This window comes from Phocoena sinus, chromosome 7, assembly GCF_008692025.1.
Source record: "Phocoena sinus isolate mPhoSin1 chromosome 7, mPhoSin1.pri, whole genome shotgun sequence".
NCBI lineage: Eukaryota > Metazoa > Chordata > Mammalia > Artiodactyla > Phocoenidae > Phocoena > Phocoena sinus.
The window spans coordinates 74,338,296-74,362,132 of NC_045769.1; the positions used below are offsets into that span (position 1 = coordinate 74,338,296).

The 23,837-nt window shown below is 38.7% G+C and overlaps 1 protein-coding gene across 3 annotated transcripts in view; it reads right to left on the bottom strand.

Annotated features, from left to right (window-relative positions):
• Positions 1 to 23,837, bottom strand: part of UPP2 (uridine phosphorylase 2) — a 44,756-nt gene that overhangs the window by 15,169 nt on the left and 5,750 nt on the right. For 2 of the 3 annotated variants that reach the window (XM_032638516.1, XM_032638517.1), the window contains exons 3-5: positions 11,181 to 11,339; positions 4,207 to 4,321; positions 832 to 1,041 (exon numbers count right to left, since the gene is read on the bottom strand). In XM_032638516.1, the coding sequence (XP_032494407.1) occupies positions 832 to 1,041; positions 4,207 to 4,321; positions 11,181 to 11,339 (484 nt within the window). The other variant, XM_032638518.1, reaches the window with a different exon arrangement.

Genomic DNA, 23,837 nt, shown 5'->3' on the forward strand with positions numbered 1-23,837 from the left:
ACACCTTTACTAACCTGAAGTAATGTTTATAGATAATATATCTCCATATATAACTGTTTAGAATTCAATATAATAGTCTAGGTTTGATCCAAAGGGAAAAGAAAAGAAAAATAATTTAAAATGGGGTAATATGTAGTTTGATGAACATACTCAAATGTAGCTACACTGTATGATTTCTAGAATGCTCTCCAAGGAATGGTACCAACCCTGGTTAGATTCTTTCTTGTGGAATGAGCAAGGTCTGTCCTGGAGGGCGTTTTCTCCTGGCTCCTCCCCGCTTGTGGCAAGAGCTGCTACTTGGGAGTCACCATCAATTTTGTTCCTAAACTTGATTTGGGGGCATTTTACTCATGGCCAAGAGAAAAAAAACTGCTGTGAGACTACCCCATCCCTTTGGGATTTCCTCCCCCAAATATCTCTTCCCATTTCCTGGTTCCCACTCTTTCCTGGGTACCAGATCCCTTCCAAGGTACAGGTGACTGAACCTCAAAATGGAAGAAGCATAGAAGCATATCCCCCTTTTCCGATTTAAATTAAAGGCATCAACAGAGATAAGATTTTGCTAACATCACAAATTGCATTTGAGTATCCAATTTGTTCTAGGAGGATTTAAACCTACTCTGAAAATAAATTCATTATGTGTGTGTCTCCACCGCTTATTATGTCCTTACGTTCCTATGCTTTAGTAAGTTGAAAAGGCTGTTTCAGTTCCTTTTTTAATCCCCAGCTATGAATTTCTAAAGTGAAGTTTTTAATATAAATTGTGGGTTTGAATAACAAAGTATTGCTGGCAATTTTCTGCTGCTTTCACAGTTTATAAATTCTTCTCACCTTCATAAAAATCATAGGTACACATCGTATGTCCAATGAGGGTTGGGAAGTCAGGAATTTCTTTGCTACAGTTGAATAGTTCCTCAGCCAGTTCTTTGTCAAGTTCAGTACTTCTGGTGACAACATTGTCCAAGATTACCTGTTCAAACCGGGGCTTAAAAAAGGAGTCTACGGCTCTATCTGTTATTACAACGGACCCTGGTGCAATCCCTGCAGTGTGGGAATAAATAGGTGGTTACAGAAGCATGTCACTTAGGTTTACTTTTGACACATAGTATGTAATCTCTTCTGCCAACATTAATTAATGCTAGTTGCTAATGATTCTCCCCATTTTCATCTTTAAAATTATTTTCTTTTCCAAATGCAATTAAATAATAACATTCCGAACAGGCATTTACATTTGCTTTCTTTCCAGATTCACATTTACAATGTGATTGGGTTTAAATTTCAAGACAAACATGACTCTTGGACATGCAAATTAGTACTGGCCTTTCAGGTTCAAATCTGAATAAAGTAGGTCAGGAATAAACTAAATGAGCCTGCCAGAAAGTAGTTTCATAAAGTGATGTGACTACTTGATATTTAATCTTCTCTGCAAATCCTTGATTACTATAATTTCTTTGTATCTCTGTCCTCTCTTCCTTTTGATTCTCATTACACCCCATTCCCTCCTCCCCTCTCCCATCCCATGTAAATTAGGCCTCTTGGCTGACCTTCCATTGCTACAAAGTCTGGCTTGCTCCTGGGACTCAGGAACTCAAGTCTCAGGGACTTGAGAAACGATTTTCTGCCAACTGTTATTCCCCTGGCCTGGTGTGTTCCCTCATCCTCCCACACACACTTTCATCAGACCAACTTCAACTCATTCTTCTGGTGTCAGCTTAAGTCACTTCCTTCAAAAGATCTGAATCCACAGAGGGGGAAAAAATTAAAAGGCAACACAGATACATTACATTCAATTTTCCCAGGTCCAGCTTTTGACCTAGTTTTTGACCCGTTCTGATTCCTGTTTAGAGCCTGGATGAGGGGATATATATTGATAGGGCCCTAGACTCTCTCTCTGTCCTAATATTCATCATATTTTTTGTAATTACTCATTTGTTTGTCTATTGCCCTGATCAAACATAGGCTCTATGAAGGCAAGAGCAGTGTCTGTCCACTGTTGTCTCCCCAGTAGCATTGTGCCTATCACATTATAGGTATTCAATAAAAATTTGTTGAATGAGCGAATGTTTCCATAGGGATGCCATAGACAGAGATCTGCAAACTACAATCCATGGGCCAGATCCAGCCCATCTTTGTAAATAGAGCTTTATTGGAACACAGCCACATTCACTCATTTGCATATTTTCTATGATTGCTTCCACACTCTAATGGCAGAGTTAAGAAGTTGCAACAGAAACCATATGGCCTACAAAGCCTAAAATATTTACTGTCTGACCTTGTATAGAAAAAATTTACCAACCCCTACCATAGCACATAGCCATATCCTTCTGGGTTCTTAATAAATTCCAATGTGGATCAACATGGGGTTAATTTAGAAGATCCAGCTAGAGCCCCAAGGTAGGCTCTGATGATAGAGCCTCGGTGAGTCAGATACTTTTTTAAAGAAATCAAACAAGGACCTTCTTGAATTATTCACAGTGTCCTAAAACAGGAAAGTGACTGAGAAGGAAGTTGAAAATGTGGAAATCAAAAGTGAAGTTATTCACATGACATCCTAATATTTAGATGTATTAGAGCATTTATATCCCAGTTAAAGTCTCTTAAAGGCCAAGACACTGTTTATTTGAGTACCTCATCATCATGAAGTTTTGTTGGCTCATCTAAAGAGTGGTAACATCAGCAAAAAAACAAAAACAAAAACCCAACAAGCTACACCTCCTTCATCTCCAAATCAAAGTTTTTTAAGACAAAACAAACACATCTTATTGATAAGCTAAGAGTTCTTAATGAGAACAGAACTTCAAAATGATGGATAATCCACAACAGCACATTGCTTTAATTTCCCACAATGCATAGACCTTCATTGTGCTACATGGGCTATATGTATCATGTTACCATCAAACAAAAGACCTAGAATCCATGACCATGAGCTGGATGGTCAGCAGGTTGCTTTGCCCACGCTGGACACTTGTTAATATCAAGGGGCAACCACAGCAGTCAGGGTGGTACATTGCATGGGCATGGGCTATGCAGACAGATCCTTGTATCCCACAACTCAAGAATTATGAGCAATCTTAATAACAGTGTTATCCATTTCATCCCAAATGCATCATTCCCTACTGTTGCTTATTTGGGATAATATTGGATAAACAACAGTCCAGAAGGATGCCTGATCTAATAATGATTGCTAACATTCTCCTTCTCTTTCTGGAGGGACATCCACAGATGTCCTTCTTTAATCCATCTGTGAGGGCCTTGGCTGGACTTTATTCCTGTACCACAGCTGTGGAAAGGGCATGATATTTTTGAACATGTTTGTTTCTAGTGAAGCATGACTTAGCTACCTGTGTAATTCTAAGACCAAAATCTCAGCCTTTTTTTTTTTTATAATTCCCATTCAGTCCTGTCACTCTGTCAACCAAACATTTCCAGTTACAGTGCCCTGTCTGTATTTGCATTTGGTGACATAGTAGAATCATCCCCTCACAAGATCTGCTCCTGAAGAAGAGGTTGAAAAAGAAGAAGGTCTCCACAGAACTTTACCTCAGCCCAGGGTGGATGTATAAACAAGGCTCCTGACTAGCTTCCTGACCAGCCAAGGAAGAAGGGAGGAGAGGAGGCTCTGAGAAAACCTTAGGAAGCATCACCCAACTCTTCCCTAAAAGCCTGGCCTGATCTCTTCTGCTGTGTTGGTGAGGAAAAGACCCAGCCAAGAAAAGGGTAGTCACTGACATGAGCTAAAAGCAATATTTTCCTAAGAGCTATTGATGTCTGCTTACTTAGCTGATAAACAAGGCAAATCTTAGTGATTTATTTCTTTTACTTGAAAGCACTTATAAATTCCTAAGCTTCAAAATCTATTCGAACCCTCAAAACTTACTCTTATCCTCAAAACATATTTCCTAGCAAGTTTCCACTCCTCCCTTTAAGAACACCTAAGTCCATCTGGGCAGTGGGTTGTGGGATGTCTCACTCCAGGTTTCCATGCAGGGAAAAGAGAAAGATTATATACACATACATTTCCTTAAATTTTTAAAATTTTCTTTAAATTTAAATTTCTCAATTGCCTCAAGCCCAGCCCCCTGACACTTTTTAGCCCATCTGGGTTTCTTCTGGGCTCTGAGTACGTTGGTGTATTACCACACCAATAGCTTACCCTGTATGGAACAACCACTTGGATTTAATAGTATATAAATCAATCCATCTCACCTATTCCCCCTGATGTACCAATTCTGATAATGGTAACGTCACAGCACCGGGCATGGTACAGTAATTTAATGAGTTCATGTAGCATAATAGAAATGGAGGGGATGCCCATGCCATGCTGTGGAGAGAAAAGGGAAAGTCATTATACATCTTGCAGAATGATAACACACACAGGACATATTTACTTCCTTCATTACAAGTTAACAGCCCTCAGGTAGATTTACATAATCATTATGACTTTGCCATAGCTGAGGAAAACGTAAGTCAGCTCTAACCGACGCCCACATGACATGCTGATAGATGGGTCCATCTGTGACGATGAAAGAGAGACATCTCCCTGTCAGTTTAAACTGAGTTCAGCCCTCATTGTCAAGAGCAGAAGGTGGGGGTGGCGTGGTGTACTGGTGTGTCAGGGCAGTGCCATTTCTCAGTTCCCCACTGGGCTCTTCACAGTGAGTTTTTGAAAAGAGCTCTTTGCAAGATTGACTTGATTTGAGGAAATATAGATTTGGCTACCATGTATTTAGCCCTTTTCCACTATACTAAGTGAAAGAGTAAATCCATCTCATTACTCTCATGTGTCCTTGTTCATTTGTTGATAATTCTGTTGAGCTCTGAAAGGCACAAGGGTAGAGATGTGGGTTACATCTACACCTAACAATTTGGAGCATATAATGGATACACATTCAGTATATAGATCATGACTGCAACTCTGGTCTTCCTCAGCATTTGGAAGAGTAGAATCAATGTCACAGAATAAGGGTCAACACAGGTTAGAGGATTTGGCCACTCCTGGTGGTTACAATATGTTCTAGTAACACTCCAGAAAGGTCCTCCATGCTGGAATCTGTAGTAGCTGGAGCTAAGTTTAGAATGGGTGTCTATTTCATTCCTAATATAACACGAGAGAGTCAAATGTGGTCTTCAGTATTCTACTCTTGGGCACAAAGACTTTGTGTGCAGAAAAGCACCAGGGGCATCTTGGCAGTTAGGCGATGGCTGACACTAATTCTTCATTAACAAATCTAGAAAACTATTACAGCCATGACCACAATATTTTCATCTGAGTTCCCTTCTTCTCACCATCAAGAATATTAAACTATGGAAACTTTGAACCTCTGGGTTTCCCATTTTTGGTTGCCATGGAACATGTTTCTGACTTCCAAATGCATTGTAAGTCTCCTAGAGGCTATCAATCAAACCGATATTAGTTGTATGTCCAAGATTCAGTAATACAATAATACTGCGGGACTTTAACACCTCACTTACACCAATCGACATATCATCCAGACAGAAAATTAATAAGGCAACACAGATTTAAATGACACAATAGACCAGATAGATTTAATTGATATTTCTAGGACATTCCATCTGAAAACAGCAGATTACACTATCTTCTCAAGTGCACAGGTAACATTCTCCAGGATAGATCACATCTTGGGTCACAAATCAAGCCTCGGGAAATTTAAGAAAACTGAAATAATATCAAGCATCTTTTCCGACCACAACACTATGAGATTAGAAATAAATTACAGGGAAAGAAATGCAAAAAACACAAACACGTGGAAGCTAAACAATACGTTACTAAATAACCAAGAGATCACTGAAGAAATCAAAGAGGAAATCAAAAAATACCTAGAGACAAGTGACAATGAAAACACGACAGCCCAAAACCTATGGGGTGCAGTAAAAGCAGCCCTAAGAGGGAAGTTTATAGCAATACAATCCGACCTCAAGAGCCAAGAAAAATCACAAATAAATAATCTAACCTTACACCTGAAAGAACTAGAGAAAGAAAAAAAATAAAACCCAAAGTTAGCAGAGGGAAAGAAATCATAAAGGTCAGAGCAGAAATAAATGAAATAGAAACAAAGAAAACAATAGCAAAGATCAATAAAACTAAAAGCTAGGTCTTTGAGAAGATAAAATTGATAAACCTTTAGCTAGACTCATCAAGAAAAATAGGGAGATGACTTAAATCAATAAAGTTAGCAATGAAAAAGAAGTTAGAATGGACACCGCAGAAATACAAAGCATCATAAGATACTACTACAAGCAACTCTATGCCAATAAAATGGCATGGACAGAAACGGACAAATACTTAGAAAGGTGTAACATTCAAAGACTGAACCAGGAAGAAACAGAAAATATGAACAAACCAATCACAAGTAATCAAATTGAAACTGTGGTGAAAAATCTTCCAACAAACAAAAGTCCAGGACCAGATGACTTCACAGGTGAATTCTATCAAACATTTAGAAAAGAGCTAACACCCATCTTTCTCAAACTCTTCCAAGAAATTGCAGAAGAAGGAACACTCCCAAACTCACTCTATGAGGCCACCATCACCCTGATTCCAAAACCAGACAAAGATACTAGAAAAAAAGAAAGTTACAGACCACTATCACTGATGAATATAGATGCAAAAATCCTCAACAAAATACTAGCAAACAGAATCCAACAACACATTAAAAGGATCATACATCATGATCAAGTGGAATTTATCCCAGGGATGCAAGGATTCTTCAATATACAAAAAATCAATCAATGTGATACACCATATTAACAAATAGAAGAATAAAAACCATATGATCATCTCAATAGATGCAGAAAAAGCTTTTGACAACGTTCAACACCCATTTATGATAAAAAAAACTCTCCAGAAAGTGGGCATAGAGGGAACCTACCTCAACATAATAAAGGTCATATATGACAAACCCACAGCAAACATCATTCTCAATGGTGAAAAACGGAAACCATTTCCTCTAAGATCAGGAAGAAGACAAGGATGTCCACTCTTGCCACTATTATTCAACATAGTTTTGGAAGTTCTAGCCATGGCAATCAGAGAAGAAACAGAAATAACAGGAATACAAATTGGAAAAGAAAAAGTAAAACTGTCACTGCTTGCAGATGACATGATACTGTACATAGATAATCCTCAATATGCCACCAGAAAACTACTAGAGCTAATCGATGAATTTCGTAAAGTTGCAGGATACAAAATTAATGCAAGAAATTTCTTGCATTCCTATGCATTAACAACAAAAGATCAGACAGAGAAATTAAGGAAACAGTCCCATTCATCATTGCAACAAAAAGAATAAAATACCTAGAAATAAACTACCTAAGTAGGTAAAAGACCTGTACTCAGAAAACTGTAAGACACTGATGGAAGAAATCAAAGATGACACAAACAGATGGAGAGAGATACCATGTTCCTGGATTGGAAGATTCAATATTGTGAAAATGACTCTACTACCCAAAGCAATCTACAGATTCAATGCAATCCCTATCAAACTACCAATGGCACTTTTTACAGAACTAGAACAAAAAGTCTTAAAATTTACATGGAGACACAAAAGACCCCGAATAGCCAAAGCAATCTTGAGGGAAAAAAATGGTGCTGGAGGAATCAGACTCCCTGACTTCAGACTATACTACAAAGCTTCAGTAATCGAGACAGTATGGTACTGGCACAAAAACAGAAATATAGATCAATGGAACAGGATAGAAAGCCCAGAGATAAACCCACACACATATGGTCAACTAATCAATGACAAAGGAGGCAAGGATATACAATGGAGAAAAGACAGTCTCTTCAATAAGTGGTGCTGGAAAAACTGGACAGCTACATGTAAAAGAATGAAATTAGAACACTCCCTAACACCATACACAAAAATAAACTCCAACTGGATTAAAGACCTAAATACAAGACCAGACACCATAAACCTCTTAGTGGAAAACATAGGAAGAACACTCTTTGACATAAACCATAGCAAGATCTTTTTTGACCCACCTCCTAGAGTAATGGAAATAAAAATAAACAAATGGGCCCTAATGAAACTTAAAAGCTTTTGCAAAGCAAAGGAAACTATAAACAAGACGAAAAGACCACCCTCAGAATGGGGGAAAATATTTGCAAATGAATCAATGGACAAAGGATTAATCTCCAAAATATATAAACAGCTCATGCAGCTCAATATTAAAAAAACAAACCCAATCCAAAAATGGGCAGAAGATCTAAAGAGACATTTCTCCAAAGAAGACATGCAGAGGGCCAAGAGGCACATGAAAATCTGCTCAACATCACTAATTATTAGTGAAATGCAAATCAAAACTACAATGAGGTATCACCTCATACCGGTCAGAATGGCCATCATCAGAAAATCTACAAACAACAAATTCTGGAGAGGGTGTGGAGAAAAGGGAACCCTCTTGCACTGTTAGTGGGAATGTAAATTGATGCAGCCACTATGGAGAATAGCATGGAGGTTCCCTAAAAAACTAAAAATAGAATTACCATATGATCCAGCAATCCCACTACTGGGCATATACCCAGAGAAAACCATAATTCAAAAACAGTCATGTACCAATACGTTCATTGCAGCACTATTTACTATAGCCAGGTCATAGAAGCAACCTAAATGCCCATTGACAGATGAATGGATAAAGATGTGGTACATATATACAATGGGATATTAGCCATTAAAAGGAATGAAATTGGGTCATTTGTAGAGACGTGGATGGATCTAGAGACTGTCATACAGAGTGAACTATGTCAGAAAGAGAAAAACAACTATTGTATATTAATGCATTTATGTGGAATCTAGAAAAATGGTACAGATGAACCGGTTTGCAAGGCAGAAATAGAGACACAGATGTAGAGAACAAACGTATGGACACCAAGGGGGGAAAGCGGCCGGGGGTGGAGGTGGTGGTGGGATGAATTGGGAGATTGGGATTGACATATATACACTAATATGCATAAAATAGATAACTAATAAGAGCCTGCTGTTTAAAAAAATAAAATTCAAAAAAAAAATGAACAATGCTAAAGGAAAAAAAATAAGTAAAAATGATAAACCCCCCAATAAAGACAGCAATTGATCAGTTAAATAAAAGCAACTACAATATCAACAAAGAGAAACAAATAAAACTTATATTCTATCATCCATTGACAAAATAATACCAAAACATTAGAAAAAATGATCTGAATTGATACATGAAATACACACAAAACAGCTGTTATAGCAGACTATTTGAAGAATAGAGAAAATTTGAAGGAAACTCTAGAGAGTTACATACATACATACACACATACATGCATACAAGTATAGATGATAGATGGAAGGAAAAAGAAGGAAAAGAAAATGAAAGAAAAGAAAGAAAGAAAGAAAAAGGAAGGAAGAGAAAGAGAGAAAGAAAGAAAGAAATCAGATAGATGGGTAGATACATACACAAAAGATGGAAACATGTATATCAGTAATTCTGAATATGGCTACAGTTCCTTATTTGCATTTTTCTGTATTTTTAAAGTTGATCAAAATTAAAACATTACTTAATCAAAAAAAATGTATGTCCAAGATTAACAAGACTGGACTCTACCACTAATGAGTAAACTCTCTAAATCTCATTTCCTCAATTGTATATTAAGAAAATGAACCATTATTTAATCTATTAGGTTCCTCCTAAATCAGATATTTGATAGGTTTATGATTATCACTTAATATGTGGCATGGTGATAAAATGACAAATGGGCTTGTATGTTTCTGCTAGACTCTCTCTCTTTCTCTCTTTCTCTGTCTCTCTCTCTCTCACACACACACACACACACACACCCACCCCTCAGCAGCTGCTGGAGAGGAAGAATTTTCAAAGAAGTGGTCTCAACTGGAAATCCTCTTTCTGCCTAGTGAGGCTCATTTCTAATTGTCTGACCCCTCTGGACATGATGCATATTTCAGTTCTTTTTCCCTGATGGACAGCAGGATCAGTCTACTGCCGTTTTTATATCTTACTCTGAAGTTTTACTACTTGTTTATGATAGTTTCACATTTTTATAAATTTTACTTTCTGTCCTTACCCATTTATTGTGCAAAAAAAAGGACAAAGAGTTGTAGTCTAAAAGTCAAGCAAAAGTTAGCAAGACAAAATGTGCCAAGATCTGGGGATACTCAGTTTCTTTCTAATGTAGCTTTCTATAATTGTTGAATGAACAAATGAACAAATGGATTCTCCCATGTGAGCCCAAAGCAGGTTTCATGTATTTTGTCCCAGAGGGGAGACCAACTTGGCTGTCCCACCGGTGTTGCATAATTTTCCCTTCTTCAGTCTAGGCTTCCAGCCATGATCATCCATCTTTCCATCTCCACGTACTATAGAGCAATTGATAGATAGTTATTCCCCGGTGCGGGAGTCACATATAATCCAGCTCCTTAGAATTATCACATCTCTGCAGTGGATTCTTCCCTTGTCACCTGGCATGCTTAGCTGTGCCCCTTATGAGGGCTGCAGTGTACGGATATGTACAGACTCATAGCTATTATTTCAGAATACAGCCCTGTGGCAGAGAGACCCACTTGGAAGGCAAGCTGGGTGCACACGCATGTACATTCCGCTAAGTGTATGCTATCCTGAGTCCAAGAGGGAAACGGTCTCTGTGTTCCCTAAAATTGCAAGTCATTCCACTTTCATATTGTCTCAGGACACTGTGTGTCCAGAGCTGTTAACATATTCTAAATACAGGAGAGCAGTTTGCAAGAGCTCCATGGAAATGTATTAGCAGCTTTTCAGTGAGCTTATTACAGTGTTAAATGGCACAACTTGGGTAATCCTGAAAATTGGCCCCTGTGTACTAAAAGCCCAACATTCCCAAAGCTGGATAAAGGGTAGAGGAGAAAAAATTGCTGGTGGCTTATTAATCAGTTACAAACTAAAGAGAGGAAGTGTGCTTTGAGGGTTTTTTCTCCTAACTTGCATAGCTAAATGGTAACTAATAAAGCAAACCAAAGTAGCACTGAATGTTATTTTCTGCCCCTAGGACTTTTTCCAACTATGAATGTCACACCTGGACACTTAATTTATTGTGTGAAAATGCAAAGCAGGAGGGGAAAAAGAACTCCTGTATTTGGAAGTTCCCACTTTCTTTTGCTAGCTTGTGATGACTACGTGACGTGCAGCCATTGAGTACTTACACTGATAGAGAGCACGGGACCAATTTTGTACATACAATATCTGTCAGTCCCGGCGCAGATGTCCTTGACGTCTTCTTCACTGTCTTCCAATCTGAGCTCCTTGTGCATAAACAGTGCAAATGCTTTCATTCTGTTAGGGCTTCCACCAACGCAGACAAACTGTTAATAAAAATAAACAATAACCCGCCTTCGCCTTAGTAACTGGGATAAAAAGCAAGGGTTAGCTTTCAACTTTAATGTTTTTATTTTTCAATTATATTCTTAAGGGTATATGTAGATGTTATGGGTTATGTTCATGAGTTAACTAATTGGCATCATTAACCGGTAAATAAGGCAACCAGAAACATAGTTTATGTACATAATTAGTAATGAAAAAGATAATCACAAAATCAAAATAAGTGTTGATTTGTTTCAGGTGGCTGTTTCCTGGTGTTTTTGTCATGGTGAACATCAAGAAGCATCTTAAGTGGACATAGGCAGCTTATTGTTGGGCATTAGCGGGCTATAGGCTTAATGTGTCAATTCCGAGGACATGGAAATACATAACATGAGAACTATAAGTTTAGATGTGTTTTCTGATTCCACATTCCCAATCATACGTTTTTATTATAAAATATACTATGTTAATTTAAAGCTTTAAAGAAAACACATCAAGACTTTCCAACTTCTCATTCAGAAGACATTTTCATGGAACAAGCCTTATCATTGTAGACTAGAAATCTCACTACGGTATTTCTTCATTTCCAACAATTTGGTTTCATTTTTGTCTTATTCACATTTTAACATCTCTGAAATTACAATATGGATTGTAGTCAAGGGTGTCAAATCTAATAAAATATGGTAATAAAATTGTCTGGTGGTTGCTTGTGCAATAGCCTCTTAGGGGTACATCAGTCCCAGGGATGGGAGAGGTGGATGTCAGAGAGAGGATGGACATGGCCTAAGAGCAGCGTGGATGAGCAGCCAGACTGGTGGGGACCAGGGCTCAGCAGTGGGGAGGAGGAGTGGGCAGCAGATGTCAGAGACCCGAGGAAGCACAGCCCACAGAAAGGTGCCAGGTGCAAAGTCATTCTGGAATCTGAGCTGAGCAGTGAGGTGCACAGAGTCTGAAGAGGCTCCAAGTCAGAGAGATAAGGCAACACAATGGTTTAAGGACTAACCTTTGAGGTTAAAGAAGCCTGGCTTTGCACCCCAACCCTGTATCTGATTAAGTAGTTTGTTGAGTGTTATACATGTAATCTCTACGTGCCTCAGATTATCACCTCCAAAATAGAAACAAACAAAAAAAACCATAGTATCCTTCAGAGGGTTTTTGTGAGGATAAGATGGGATTGAACATGATGGGGACAAAGCCAGGCACTTTCTGAGTGGTCAACAAATGGCAACTTCCGTTTTTCATATCATAGAGCAATTTCCTGGCCCTGCTTTTGAGCTTGCTTATTTGTGTCTGTATTTTTGGAATTTAGTGCAAATGAAACTAGTTCAAATCCAGTAAGGAAAAGGCAGCTGGTAGTGCCCTGACTGATGTGGGCAGCATTAGGCAGAGCTTCAGAAGGATTGCCAGTGAGGCCCCTCACAAGGATAAAGAGTATCTGCCTAAGGAAATAACTAATTTGAGGTTGTAGAATTAGGTGCCCAATTCACAATTTACTGTGAGTATTGGGTGGTCTCATTACATGATGCATTTTGTTTCCATTTAGCAATAATTCCTATGCCACCCTCATTCTCGATTGTGGGATGTAATTATCCTTTTATCCAGGCCCTCTGCCTCTCTTCTACCCTCATTATTATCTTTTCTGTGTCTTCTTATGAGTTTCTCTGTTGGGGCCTAAAGTTGGTAATGAACTGCTATGAAAGTTAGCCATCAAGGCTGAGTAGCAAAGAGGATAAGACCATGGTCTAAGGTAAGTTTTTAAATTAGCATTGATTATTTGTGAAATATTCCCCTCTGTTCGTATGGATAGTTAAGACTTGGCTCAAGATCCAAGTACAAGGAGGTCATTTTTTGTTGTTGTTGTTTCCTTTTTACAAAATACAGTAGTTTGAAAATAACCTCAGTGTGTGGTGCCAGTAAATGTAAATTACAACTATTCAGATTGACCATAAAACCAAAACAGATGTTGGAATAGCTTGTGGTTTGAATTCTTCTTTGAACTGTAGATATTGCTGTAATCAACAGGAATTTCTGAAATGTTTCTGGAAACATAAAGATGACAAGTGTAGACAAAAGCGTTTTTGTTCTTGAGGACTTACTTCTAAATCAGACTTACTAAATATCACCTATTGACACAATTTTCAGTCTGGCTGCTTTGACGAGGAGTAAAATATGGCTGAAGACCACCAACCAACAATGGACTTTAAGTGACACTTTCTGTGATTTATGTCCCCCCCAAAAAATTATCATTTGTCCTGGTTTTATCAAAGAAGATAGAAGTGTCTTGGGAAGGAGTCTGAAGCATTACAAAACTATGTTAAGGACTTTGCCTAAAGACTGCCAGAATGAACTCACTTTCAAATATGCCTAGTGTCTTGAAAGACTTAGCTTTGCCATGTTTGTATTTACCTGGTCCTACTGCAGTATATGTATTTTGTCTGTTAATAAAGGAGTATAGAGACTTAAAATACATATTACATAGTATTGTAAGATAATGCTTTTCCATGTTACTTGAAATTTCTAGGGAGAGATTGGAGGGTACCAGTTAGTGATCTTATAAAAGATATATTTGGAGGTTGAATTTGAGTAGATAACTTCTAAAGATACTCCACTATATTTTTCAACTGATTGATTCAAGTCTATATGACAAAAGACATTAGCTGTTTACCAAAAACTGTTCCCCCTTCTTTCTGGGCACACTACTAAACTCAACTTCCCAGCCTCCTCTTCAGGTAGATGAGACCATATGCCTGAGTTCCAGCTACTAGAATGTGAACAGAAATGGTGTCACTTCCAGTTCTAACACATAGAAATCTCCCATTGGTGATCCTATAGATTGTCTTCTGTTTGTCTGCTGAATGGGTGCTGACACCCAGTGAAACTTTGCAAGGCACTCCTTGAAGATGACAGAGCAACAAGATAGAAGGAGCCTGGGTCCCTAATCACCAGTTGGAAGAAAGCCACTGATTGACCAGGAGCACCCACTTGGTACTCAGTGTGAGTGAGAAACAACTTACGTTGTGTTAAGCCACTGATATTTTGAAGTAGCAACTAACAAAACCTTTTAAGTACAGTAAGTAAGAAAATGAATAAAATAGGAATGGTTGTCAGAATCGTTAAGATTTTAAAATTTTACACACCCGGAGTTCTCCTTTTCTTTGAAGATAGTGCTATTAATAATGATTATCATCTCTGTGAAGACAAGGCTGAGTTTTCAGGTACTGATGGAGTATGTCCTCTTTATTAGCTAGAATTGCTACCCTGGGATTTAAGGGAGTCGAGAAATTGAACCTAGCATGTTCTTATTCAAAGATAAGAACGTAACTGGAAGGAGGCAAGTTTCTGAGAAGAGCATCTATAAATATAAGTCAGGCTTTACCTGTTGCCTCTGAAGAATAGGCTAAACAGCCAATTTCTGATCATTTGGAACTACGTTACCTGCTCCCCAATCTACACCCGCCCACCCCCCCCACACACACACTTTTGCCTCCTATCCATCAAAATGGCCCAATCAATAGAGCTGTTCTCTGGTAGAAAAAAATGGGTTCTAAACCAGAGCATGCCTTTTTATCCAAAAGAGAATCTATTGAAATGGTCCACAGCCAGGTGGATTATGAGCTTATAAGGTTGGATAGTGGTTATGATGAAGTATGAGAATAAGTGCTGATAAAAATCTAGGCAGGTAGAGGAGAGACAGATACCTAGATATGTAAATAAAAGATCACTTTCTATCTCAAAAACATCAGTCTATTTAGTTATTAATTAGATGTTCATGTTAGTTTATTAATTATGATAGGTCATTTAATTAATCAGAATATCCTTATGTAAGCGTCCTGGAAAAGTCATTGTGAAGCATGAACCTCAACCCAACATTTGAATTCAGGTAAAGTCCAGTTAATGAGTATCAAAGACAGCCTTGATCAATTTACTCTTGGAGCATAAACATCAGAAACAGCAGTAGGAAAAGATGAAAAGATGAAGCAAAAGATTGAGGGAGGCCATGAAAGAGCAAAGAGCCACTGACTGCAGAGGAGTAGGGAAATGGGCAGGTCACATCAGATCAGCCCACACCATCACACCTGTGCCCTAGGAAAGATGGGAGGGGGAGGGAGCAATGTAGCCCCTACTGTTAATGAATATCATAGACTTATTTCTTCTCCCCACCCCGCCACCCTTCCTTCCTTCTCCTCCTCCTCCTTCTTTGTCTAGCTAACCGCCTCCTCCTATTCCTCCCCTTTCTTCAATGCCCCCTGTCAATTAATGGACTATTCTCAGTTATGATGACTCAAAAAGCCCAGCTAGTGCAGTGGGCAAGAACCCTGGAAATTGGACTTAGAAGAATTTGGTCCAAGTCCTAGCTCTGCCACTATATGGTGTAATTTGTTAACCACCTTTGACCACTCTGAATTCAATTTCCTTGTTTATGGAGGAAATGAATATCTGCTTACACCCACCTAAAAGAGGGAATGTGAAGATTTGAGGTAGGTGGGTCTGAGATCTTTTATTTTTGTTCTTGTAATTGCTAAAGGAGTGAATAAAAGTCAGATGAAACTGCACAATTCTCTAGCGGTGGGACTGTGATTAGGTGTAGGCCTTTTAGAAAACAAAAAAAATTTTTTTAAGTTCATTCCCTTTGACCATTTCTGTAAATCTTAATAGACTTAAATGTAAAAAAAATTATAGGTACAAAAATATCCATTTGAGTGTGTTTATGATAGAAAATACTTCAACATTAAAGTCAATAGTAGACTATGTAATGTATGGCAGAGGCACTTGGCATCCATAAACCATGTGTTTCAAAGAGAACATTATAATATGGGGAAATGTTAATGACATAAAGTTAAGTTGAAAAACACAGACTGTAAAGTTATGTAATTCCAACTATTTAAAAATCTATTTGTTAAAAAGAGCTGAAAGAAAAGAAAATAGGTTGATGGCATCATTGTTTAGCTGGTAGGGGTTTTTTTAGACGTGTTTTTAAAAATCATTGTTCTAGATTGGTTCAAGATGACAGAGTAGAAGGACATGCACTCACTCCCTCTTGCAAGAGCACTGGAATCACAAGTAACTGCTGAACAATCATTGACAGGAAGACACTGGAACTCACCAGAAGAGATACCCCACATCCAAAGAAAAAGGAGAAGCCACAATAAGATGGCAGGAGGGGTGCAATCACAATAAACTCAAATCCCATAACCACTAGGTGGGTGACTCACAAACTAGAGAACAATTATACCACAGAAGTCCACTCACTGGAGTGAAGGTTCTAATCCCCACATCAGGCTTCCCAACCTGGGGGTCCAGCAATGGGAGGAGGAATTCCCAGAGAATCAGGACTTGAAGGCTAGTGGGATTTGACTGTAGGACTTTGACAGGACTGGGGGAAACAGAGACTCCACTCTTAGAGGGTACACACAAAGTAGTGTGCACATCAAGACCCAGAGGGAAGGAACAGTGACCCCATAGGAGACTGAACCAGACCCTACCTGCTAGTGTAGAGGGTCTCCTGCAGAGGTGGGAGGTGGCTCTGGCTCACTGTGGGGACAAGGACACTGGAAGCAGAAGTTCTGGGAAGTACTTCTTGGCATGAGCCCTCCCGCATCCACCATTAGCCCCACCAAACAGCCTATAGCCTCCAGTGCTGGGCTGCTTCAGGCCAAACAACCAACAGGGAGGGAACTCAGCCCCACCCATCAGCAGACAAGCAGATTAAAGTTGTACTGAACACTGCCCACCAGAGCAACAGTCAGCTCTGCCCACCACCAGTGCTTCCCATCAGGAAGCTTGCACAGGCCTCTAGATAGCCTCATCCACCAGAGGACAGACAGCAGAAGGAAGAAGAAATACAATCCTGCAGCCTGTGGAACGAAAACCACATTCACAGAATGATAGACAAAATGAAAAGGCAGAGGACTATGTATCAGATGAAGGAAAATGATTAAAACCCAGAAAAACAACTAAATGAAGTGGAGATAGGCAACCTTCCAGAAAAAGAATTCAGAATAATGATAGTGAAGATGATCCAGGACCTTGGAAAAAGAATGGAGGCAAGGATCGAGAAGATGCAAGAAATGCTTAACAAAGACCTAGAGAATTAAAGAACAAACAAACAGAGATGAACAATACAATAACTTAAATGAAAAATACACTAGAAGGAATCAATAGCAGAATAACTGAGAAGTGACCTGGAAGACAGAGTGGTGGAATTCACTGCTGCAGAACAGAATAAAGAAAAAAGAATGAAAAGAAATGAAGACAGCCTAAGAGGACCTCTGGGACAACATTAAACACACCAACATTCACATTATAGGGGTCCCAGAAGGAGAAGAGAGAGAGAAGGGACCCAAGAAAATGTTTGAAGAGATTATAGTCGAAAACTTCCCTACCATGGGAAAGGAAATAGCCACCCAAGTCCAGGAAGTGCAGAGAGTCCCAGGCAGGATAAACCCAAGGAGAAACATGCCAAGACACATAGTAATCAAACTGACAAAAATTAAAGACAAAGAAAAATTATTAAAAGCAACAAGGGAAAAATGACAAATAACATATAAAGGAACTCCCATAAGATTAACAGCTGATTTCTCAGCAGAAATTCTACAAGCCAGAAGGGAGTGGCATGATATATTTAAAGTGATGAAGGAGAGAACCTACAACCAACATTACTCTACCCAGCAAGGATCTCATTCAGATTTGACGGAGAAATCAAAAGCTTTACAGACAAGCAAAAGCTAAGAGAATTTCAGCACCACTGAACCAGCTCTACAACAAATGCTAAGGAACTTCTCTAAGTGGGAAACACAAGAGAAGAAAAGGACCTACAAAAACAAACCCAAAACAATTAATAAAATGGTATATAGGAACATACATATCGATAATTAACTTAAATGTCACTGGATTAAATGCTCCAACCAAAAGACACAGGCTCGCTGAATGGATACAAAAACAAGACCCATATATATGCTGTCTACAGACAACCACTTCAGACCTAAGGACACATACAGACTGAAAGTGAGGGGATGGAAAAAGATATTCCATGCAAATGGAAATCAAAAGAAAGCTGGGCTTCCCTGGTGGCGCAGTGGTTGAGAGTCTGCCTGACGATGCAGGGGATGCAGGTTTCGTTGCCCCAGTCTGGGAGGATCCCACGTGCCGCGGAGCGGCTAGGCCCGTGAGCCATGGCTGCTGGGCCTGCATGTCCGGAGCCTGTGCTCTGCAACAGGAGAGACCACAACAGCGAGAGGCCTGCGTACCGCAAAAAAAAAAAAAAAAAGAAAGCTGGAGTAGCAATACTCATATCAGATAAAGTAGACTTTAAAATAAAGAATGTTGCAAGAGAACAAGGGAGGACACTACATAATGATCAAGGGATCAATCCAAGAAGAAGATATAACATTTATAATATATATGCCACCCAACATAGGAGCAACGTCAATACATAAGGCAAATGCTAACAGCTGTAAAAGAGGAAATCAACAGTAACACATAATAGTGGGGCACTTTAACACCTCACTTACACCAATGGACATATCATGCAGACAGAAAATTAATAAGCATGGACTTGAGGACACGGGGAGGGGGAAGGGTAAGCTGGGACGAAGTGAGAGAGGGGCATTGACATATATACACTACCAAGTGTAAAATAGATAGCTAGTGGGAAGCAGCCACATAGCACAGGAGATCAGCTCAGTGCTTTGTGACCCCCTAGAGGGGTGGGATAGGGAGGGTGGGAGGGAGACGCAAGAGGGAGAGGATATGGGGATATATGTGTACGTATAGCTGATTTCACTTTGTTATACAGCAGAAACTAACACAACATTGTGAGGCAATTATACTCCAATAAAGATGTTAAAAAAAAGAAAATAAGGAAACAGAGGCTTTAAAAGACACAAAAGACCAGATTGATTTAATTGATAATTATCAGACATTCCATCCCAAAAGAGCAGATTACACTTTCTTCTCAAGTGCACAGGTAACATTCTCCAGGATAGATCACATCTTGGGTCACAAATCAAGCCTCGGGAAATTTAAGAAAACTGAAATAATATCAAACATCTTTTCCGAACCACAACACTATGAGATTAGAAATAAATTACAGGGAAAGAAACGTAAAAACACAAGCACATGGAAGCTAAACAATACGTTACTAAATAACCAAGAGATCACTGAAGAAATCAAAGAGGAAATCAAAAAATACCTAGAGACAAGTTGACAGTGCAAACACGGCGACCCAAAACCTATGGGGTGCAGCAAAAGCAGTCCTAAGAGAGAAGTTTATGGCAATACAATCCTACCTCAAGAAACAAGAAAAATTGCAAATAAATAATCTAACCTAACATCTAAAGGAACTAGAGAAGAAGAACAAACAAAACCCAAAGTTAGTAGATGGAAAGAAATCATAAAGGTCAAAGCAGAAATAAATGAAGTAGAAACAAAGAAAACAATAGCAAAGATCAATAAAACTAAAAGCTGGTTCTTTGAGAAGATAAACAAATTGATAAACCTTTAGCTAGACTCATCAAGAAAAATAGGAAGACTTAAATCAATAAAGTTAGCAATGAAAAGAAGTTACAACGGACACCGCAGAAATACAAAGCATCATAAGAGACTACTACAAGCAACTCTATGCCAATAAAATGGACAACCTGGAAGAAATGGACAAATTCTTAGGAAGGTATAACCTTCCAAGACTGAACCAGGAAGAAACAGAAAATATGAACAGACCAATCACAAGTAATCAAATTGAAACTGTGATGAAAAATCTTCCAACAAACAAAAGTCCAGGACCAGATGACTTCACAGGTGAATTCTATCAAACATTTAGAAAAGAGCTAACACCCATCTTTCTCAAACTCTTCCAAAAAATTGCAGAGGAAGGAATACTCCCAAACTCATTCTACGAGGCCACCATCACCCTGATTCCAAAACCAGACAAAGATACTATAAAAAAAAGAAAGTTACAGACCAATATCACTGATGAATATAGATGCAAAAATCCTCAACAAAATGCTAGCAAACGGAATCCAACAACACACTAAAAGGATCATGCAGCATGATCAAGGTGGATTTATACCAGGGATGCAAGGATTCTTCAATATACAAAAAATCAATCAGTGTGATACACCATATTAACAAATTGGAGAATTAAAAACCATATGATCATCTCAGTAGATGCAGAAAGAAAAGCTTTTTTGACAACATTCAACACCCATTTATGATAAAGACTCTCCAGAAAGAGGGCATAGAGGAACACCTACCTCAACACAATAAGGCCATATACGACAAACCCACAGCAAACATCATTCTCAATGGTGAAAAGCTGAAAGCATTTCCTCTACGATCAGGAACAAGACAAGGATGTCCACTCTTGCCACTGTTATTCAGCATAGGTTTGGAAGTCCTAGCCATGGCAATCAGAGAAGAAAAAGAAATAAAAGGAATACAAATTGGAAAAGAAGTAAAACTGTCAGTGTTTGCAGATGACATGATACTGTACATAGATAATCCTAAGGATGTCACCAGAAAACTACTAGAGGTAATTGATGAACTTGGTAAAGTTGCAGGATACAAAATTAATGCACAGAAGGACTTCTCTGGTGGTGCAGTGGTTAAGAATCTGCCTGCCAATGCAGGGGACATGGGTTCAAGCCCTGATCCAGGAAGATCCCACATGCCGCGGAGCAATTAAGCCCATGTACCACAAATACTGAGCATGCGCTCTAGAGCCTGCAAGCCACAACTACTGAACCCACATGCCACAACTAGTGAAGCCCACGTGCCTCGAGCCCGTGCTCTGCAACAAGAGAAGCCACCACGATGAGAAGCCCACCCCCCGCAGCAAAGAGTAACCCCCACTCGCCACAGCTAGAGAAACCCCATGCAAAGCAACGAAGACCCCATCGTAGCCAAATAAATAAATAAATAAATAAAAATTAATGCACAGAAATCTCTTGCATTCCTATACACTAACAACAAAAGTTCAGACAGAGAAATTAAGGAAACAATCCCATTCACCATTGCAACAAAAAGAATAAAATACCTAGGGAAACAAAAGACCTGTATGCAGGAAACTATAAGACACTAATGAAAGAAATTAAAGATGATACAAACAGATAGAGAGATATACCATGTTCTTGGATTGGAAGAATCAATATTGTGAAAATGACTATACTACCAAAAGCAATCTACAGATTCAGTGCAATCCCTATCAAATTACCAATGGCATTTTTTACAGAACTAGAACAAAAAAATCTTAAAATCTGTGTGGAGACACAAAGACCCCATATAGCCAAAGTAATCTTGAGGGAAAAAAACGGAGCTGGAGGAATCAGACTCCCTGATTTCAGACTATACTACAAAGGTTCAGTAATCAAGACAATATGGTACTGGCACAAAAACAGAAATATAGATCAATGGAACAGGATAGAAAGCCCAGAGATAAACCCATGCACCTATGGTCAACTAATCAATGACAAAGGAGGCAAGGATATACAATGGAGAAAAGACAGTCTCTTCAATAAGTGGTGCTGGGAAAAACTGGACAGCTTCATGTAAAAGAATGAAATTAGAACACTCTCTAACACCATACACAAAAATAAACTCAAAATGAATTAAAGACCTAAATGTAAGACTGGACACTATAAAACTCTTAGAGGTGGGCTTCCCTGGTGGCGCTGTGGTTGGGAGTCCGCCTGCCGATGCAGGGGACGCGGGTTCGTGCCCCGGTCCGGGAGGATCCCGCGTGCCGCGGAGCGGCTGGGCCCGTGAGCCATGGCCGCTGGGCCTGCGCGTCCGGAGCCTGTGCTCCGCATTGGGAGAGGCCACAACAGTGAGAGGGCCCGCAGTACTGAAAAAAAAAAAAAAAAATCTTAGAGGAAAACATAGGAAGAACACTCTTTGACATAAATCACAGCAAGATCTTTTTTGATCCACCTCCTAGAGTAATGGAAATAAAAACAAAAATAAACAAATGGGACGTAATGAAACTTAAAAGCTTTTGCACAGCAAAGGAAACCATAAACAAGATGAAAAGACAATCCTCAGAATGGTAGAAAATATTTGCCGACAAATCAGTGGACAAAGGATTAATCTCCAAAATATATAAACAGCTCATGCAGCTCAATATTAAAAAAAACAAACAACCTAATCCACAAATGGGCAGAAGACCTAAAGAGACATTTCTCCAAAGAAGACATACAGATGGCCAAGAGGCACATGAAAATCTGCTCAACATAACTAATTATTAGAGAAATGCAAATCAAAACTACAATGAGGTTATCAACTCACACTAGTTAGAATGGGCATCATCAGAAAATCTACAAACAGCAAATACTGGAGAGGGTGTGGAGAAGGGAACCCTCTTGCCCTGTTGGTGGGAATGTAAATTGATACAGCCACTATGGAGAACAGTGTGGAGGTTCCTTAAAAAACTAAAAACTAGAATTACCATATGACCCCAGCAATCCCACTACTGGGCATATATCCAGAGAAGCCATAATTCAAAAGACACATGCACCCCAATGTTCATTGTAGCACTATTTACAATAGTCACGTCATGGAAGCAACCTAAATGCCCATTGACAGACGAATGGATAAAGAAGATGTGGTACATATGTACAATGGAATGTTACTCAGCCATAAAAAGGAACAAAATTGGGTCATTTGTAGAGATATGGATGGATCTAGAGACTGTCATACAGAGTGAAGTAAGTCAGAAAGAGAAAAAACAAATATCGTATATTAACACATATATGTGGAATCTAGAAAAATGGTACAGATGAACCAGTTTGCAAGGCAGAAATAGAGACACAGATGTAGAGAACAAACGTATGGACACCAAGGGGGGACAGCTGGGGTCAGGGGGGGAGTGGTGGTGGTGGGATGAATTGGGAGGTTGAGATTGACATATATACACTAATATATATAAAATAGGTAACTAATAAGAACCTGCTGTATTAAATTTAATTTAAAAAATAAAAATCTTTGTTCTTATTTATATTTTCCCAATTTTAAATAATGAACATGAGTCATTTTTATAATTAGCATATATATTAAGATAAATAATACTGACATAAAATTTTCCTAGTAGCATTCCAGAAACAATGATTTCATAATATTTTTTATGAAATAACAAAAATCTTAATAATATGAAATATCGAATAATGGTTGTTTTCGAGAAGTGGTATAAGATAGTATTTTTAGTTTTGTTGAGTTATTTCATGATTTGATAAAATGAGAATTAGTGAGGTTCATCTATAATTGAAGATGTTAAATAGTGAACTGAATCGTAATGAATTCTGAACACCCAGCAGTATTGTCAGTAAAATTGTATTTATCTTTAGGGACCAGAAGAGTCAAATAACCATGTTTGCATTAGATTTAGTTTGGGAACCTTTATATCTTATTAAGGTGGAAATGACTGTTCATGATGTACACATTCTAAATTGTTTCAGAGAACGAGCACAGCTTTTGTTCCTATTGGGACCTTCTGACATTTCTCTAGCCAA